Consider the following 5,168-nt stretch of genomic DNA (forward strand, 5'->3'; position numbering starts at 1 on the left):
GTGACCACCTCACCAGATCCCCCGTGCTCGTGTGTTAATGTTTTCTCGGGCAAGCCAGTTTTTATTTTTATTTTCAAAAACACATAGGTCAAACCAGTTGTTTATTAAGCTGTCCTACCATGATTCCGCACAAAGAAAAGGCTAAAAACACAAGGAGTAAAACACCAATCAGGCAGCCACAGTATTTCAGGGCGTCGTTAGCACAATAGAAACTTCTAATCACTAGGGGGGGAAGTGGGATCCACGGTAGCCCGGGACCTAAGCTTCTTGCCCTCCCACTGGCTGCAATCATGGAATGGAATATAGTGAGGGCACCACACAAATCCTGGTTCCAGAATCCAACTTTTAACTGCACGAACTAGAATCTCTATCCAAGTCACCGGCAACTTTTTTACAATATATTTGAGAATCTTCTCCAGGAACCATGCCGACATCTTGCAGTGCTTCAAAAGGAGATCTCTGTGGCCACTTCATGCAAGAAGATAAACTGAGGTACTCCCTCAGTTCACAAATATAAGATGTTTTAGATATTTCAATATACACTACATACGGACTGAAATGAGTGAACAAACACACTAAAACGTGTCTATATACATCCGATTCACAAAAAGGTTTAAAACATCTTATATTTGTGAACGAAGATTCAGGCAAAAGTTTTAAGTTAAGAGCCAAAGTTAAGAGCCATAGTGAATTTTGATCAGCAAGTCAGAGGCTACAGAAGATCATATTATGCATCATATTCAACCACTTTAAGCAATACATTTTGTTACTTATACCACCTGATGAATGAAGAAATGACGCTTTAACAGCCTCCTATCTCATTTCTCTTTAACTGGCTGTCATGAATCCCAACAAAATGGATGGAGATATACATACATGCTACTATATGGAGCTATACCTTACCAGTTACAATCTGGTGTGCTATTTTGATACACTCTAGAGGCACAACAGGCCAAGCGACCAGATGCTCAGGAAGACTGTATGATAGGTTGATCCGCGAATTCGCCATGCAACCAACCTTTGGCAATGTGCCCATATGCGGCCTCAGTCAAGTGAATGCCGTCCCAGCTCCAATGTGTCTTCGGATCAGCACACGCCGTAGCACCAGGCTCGCCGCACTTTGCTGTCAGATTGAAGTTGTAAGGGCCCTTCCCGGCAGCGCCGCAGCATGCTCTAGGCGGCTGCTTGTGAAATCCTACATCAAGAGATGAAATGTTAGGTCCCTGCTTGGCAGAAAAACTCCTTGGTCGCTTTCTGCGAACAGATGTATATCATGTTTATACAAGCTATAAACACATTCTTGCCCCTTATCAATGTACTCCCTCTGTTCATAAACATAAGATGTTTTGGATATTTCAACTTGGACTACATACACTGAAATGAGCGAACAAACACACTAAAACGTGTCTATATACATCCGATTCAGAAAAAAAGTTAGAACATCTCATATTTGTGATACGAGGGAGTAGTAGTCAAGACTCAAGACAAACATGCCGGAATAATTAAATGACTGCCATTCTGCTAATGTGCCAGTGAAACAGAGATGACAGGGTCATGGCTCTCGTATGTCCTTAAGCGACAAGAAAAGAAAATTCTCCCTCTGACACAGATGTGTCACATGTATGAACCTTTGTTTTCCTATTTGTTCAGAATGATGCCTAAAGTACAGTACATGTTCATTTTTCTACAACGCGAATAAACAATAAGTATGAAAAGAAATAATAAACATAAATATATATGGGCAAAAGATTGGTTCAGTTAACTGGGCAAATTTCTGGTGTTTGTATTTCACTATGCCTAGTGGTAAGGACTTGAATATAAGTTTGTTATTCAGAAATCTTACCATTGCAACACTTAGTGCCAGGTAGGAAGATGATGCTCTACACGATTATCATAATAAAATTCCCAATTTAGCAATATCCTAATGCAGAAGTAATTTCTGCTTGAGAACTCGCAATTTTTTGTTTCAATATGGCATGATACACTAATACTCCCTCCGTTCCTAAATATTTGTCTTTTTAGAGATTTCAAATGGACTACACATACGGATGTATATAGAGTGTAGATTCACTCATTTTGCTCCGTATGTAGTCACTTGTTGAAATCTCTAGAAAGACAAATATTTAGGAACGGAGGGAGTACATTGCTTTGATGTTCTATAGATACGCCTTTACAGCTCCTTAAGATTTGTTTTCGATACGAGATAAGGATTTTCTCTTGCAGGCAGATCTAAACTTCACAGTTAGCCGTCGAGATGATTGTACTTATGATGTGGACAATTTTATATGGGCTGAACAATAATACACGATATAAATTCTTATATAGTTTCAATACCTTAAATAGTAAATGGCAATGCCAAGTTTTTAGCTGCCAATGTTGTATGGCAACAGAAATCCACAAAACAAGGATTTACTGCAAGAATTGTGCCACAGCTTATGAAAACATGCACAACTAAGGCATGAGAGCTCACAGTAATAGGTCCATTTCCCAATATCAGAAAAAAACAATGTGAAATCTCCATAGAAATATAAGCAGTAAATAGTACCGCATATTTTTTAGTTAATGGGAGATTACTCCTGATCTCTGCATCACTGACAAATAGTAGTATATTCTGGATGTAGATATAAGATGAGCACTGCTATACACACGATAAATCCATGCACGATCTGCGCACGACAACACATCTACACCCTTGGGTTGCCTCGCTTTGTAAATCTTTGTGGCCCAAATCATTTCGTGTGTGGATCGTGCATGCACAGTTCGTGTGCACAGCACTTCCGATATAAGATTCCATATGTTAATTTATTTTTTTGTATACTTATGGTATGCCACATCTTAAACACACAGAAGATAAATGGCACTGTCTAAGACACTGAAAAGCCCTACACCTAGATCTGAATTATCAGTAACGTTTATTGCATCTCACAAGTACATAGTCTGACAGCTGACTGGGCAGCTAAGTCAAATTAGGTATGTCAAGAAATGTTAAATTTCTATCTCAAACTTAGAACTAACGGAGCAAATATTTAGCAAAATAGTATCAGACTCCATAAGATTTCCAGTGCTAAACCAATCACATCAACAATTTAATTATTTGTTGGTGACGACCTAGTTACAGCACAAAATAAAGAATTTGGAACTCACCAAACTTTTCAGGCTGAAGCAAGAACTGGATAACTGGTGTAAAGTAATCCCCATATACGATCCTCACGCCAGGGTGCTTGGCACGAAGCTTCTCCAGCGCACCCTTGAGCATCGCGTTGTGCACCCATGAAAACGTGTTGAATCGCTTGAGGCAGCCGCTACGCTGACCGTACCCCTCTTTAGGATCAACATACATGCTCAGGTACACTGGAAAGCACCCAGATGGCATCACTCCAGGCACAATCAAATCCTTTGCCCCCTCAGCAATCAATTGCTGCAGCACGCACACGGAATTAGAACAAAGCTGCACACAGCATGCTGGAATACAGCAAAGACGCAAATGTTCACCTCGACGCCATCTGAGATGCCCTGAACGACATGAGGCATCAAGTTGTAGGCCTCCCTGAGATCCTTCCCGGCAAAGAGTGGCGCGTTGTAGTCATTTCCGCCCAATTCGCCAACGACGAACAGGGACTTGGCAAAGAAATCCTTGCATTCTTCAGATACAGGAAAACAGGAACACCCAATTCAGATAAAAATCAGACATCAATGTCAATGAAATGGAAATATAATATGAATGTGAATATAAAGAATACTAATTTGTTTTGTTTCTTGTACCTTGGGTGGAGTTACAAAAGGAGGGCTTGAGGTCGCGTAGCCACTGGATTTGGGTGAAGAGTGACCCGGAGTTCCAGACGCTCTTTCCGAGGCCCCGCTTCTCGAAGAACTCGGTGTCGAGCGCCGTGGCGCCGGTGATGGCGAAGTTGGCGCCCTGCGCGAAGCTGGCGTTCTTGGCCTTGGACGGGGGCAGCAGCGGCAGCCCGAACTCTTGCGCTGCGGGTGCCAGGAAAGCCAAATCAGTGAAATCTCGAACCCAGGACGCGCCCAAGACCAGACTCAAGTGCAACAATCTGCGAATTACCGATGAAATCGATGACGAGGCGGCCGTCGGAGCAGCGGCCGGTGGGGTGCCCGAAGTAGGACTGGCCGTAGGGCGGCCGCGCCGTGGCGAGGTAGTCCGGGATGCCCTCGGTCACCAGGTTGCCGGCGTCCACCAGGGAGTCCCCAAAATTGAACACCGCGTTGTACTTCCCGGCCTCCGCCGCCACAAGAAGAAGCCACAGCGCCGCCGCAAGAACCGCCCTCCAGCCCACGCCTCCCCGCCTCGCCCTCGCCATTGCTGGGCTGTCCCCGGTGGTCCGGCCAGGAAACCGTGGGCGAAGGAGAATAAGAAGAGGAAGGCTACGGCTCCTCGGCTTGCCGCGGTTACTAGTAGCTTCCCGGTGGGGAAACGCGCGGCTTGTCTGCTTCTTCCCGTGTGGGGGAGTGAAGATGGAGTCCGCGTCGGGAGTTTCGTCACTTTGTGGCGGTGCGGCGATGGTATGGAACCAGATCCTGGCTACAGCTCCATTTTATTCCACTCCCAGCCGCGGCGCCGTGATGGGCCGGCGCCTGTCTGGGGACGGTTGTGGCCTTTGCTGGGGTGGCGAGCTTGGCTTGGCTTGGGGTGGCGCATTGACTGATAGCTGCCGTAGGCCGTAGTGGCGGTATTGAATGCGTGCCTTGGTGGGTCACCGGGACGGGCACGGGGAGGGCCGCGGGGAGGAGTGGCACCAGCGGTGGTTATTAGTGGCCGGTGAATCGTGGCTAAGGGCATCTCCAACCGCGCCCCAGAAAGGCTTCCCCAGACTTTTTTTCGCGCCGGCGCCGAAAAAACGATCCAGTCGTGTCCCAGGAACCCGATTTTCACCGGCTTGGGCCGAAAACAGCGCCGGCCCGCCGGGCGAACTGTTTTAGCGCGAAAAAGCCGCGGGCCCGCCGCGTCAGCGACACGGCTCTTTTCTCGGCCCTTCGTCGTCCTCATCGCCTCGTTTCCCGCGGTGAATCAATGCCAAAGTTGCCACGCCGGTCAGCCTGCGCCATTGATGCCTCACGGGCGGCGCAGTGAAGACCGGACGACGCGCGTCCCTCGCCCTCCCTCGCCCGCCACGCGTACACACGGTGGCACGCGCGCGAGCGGCGCC

General features: G+C 46.9%; 1 protein-coding gene across 1 annotated transcript; it reads right to left on the minus strand.

The window, feature by feature from the left end:
* Window positions 1–674: 674 nt before the first annotated feature.
* LOC119337583 (GDSL esterase/lipase At5g45910-like) lies at window positions 675–4,636 on the minus strand. The gene is made up of 5 exons (XM_037609744.1): window positions 4,067–4,636; window positions 3,763–3,978; window positions 3,493–3,641; window positions 3,145–3,418; window positions 675–1,195 (listed from the first exon to the last, which is right to left on the minus strand). The coding sequence occupies exons 1-5, from the start codon at window positions 4,320–4,322 to the stop codon at window positions 969–971; spliced, it is 1,122 nt and encodes a 373-aa protein (XP_037465641.1). The 5' UTR covers window positions 4,323–4,636; the 3' UTR covers window positions 675–968.
* Window positions 4,637–5,168: the final 532 nt, after the last annotated feature.

The sequence above is a fragment of the Triticum dicoccoides genome, chromosome 7B (genome assembly GCF_002162155.2).
Source record: "Triticum dicoccoides isolate Atlit2015 ecotype Zavitan chromosome 7B, WEW_v2.0, whole genome shotgun sequence".
NCBI classification, from domain to species: Eukaryota; Viridiplantae; Streptophyta; class Magnoliopsida; order Poales; family Poaceae; genus Triticum; species Triticum dicoccoides.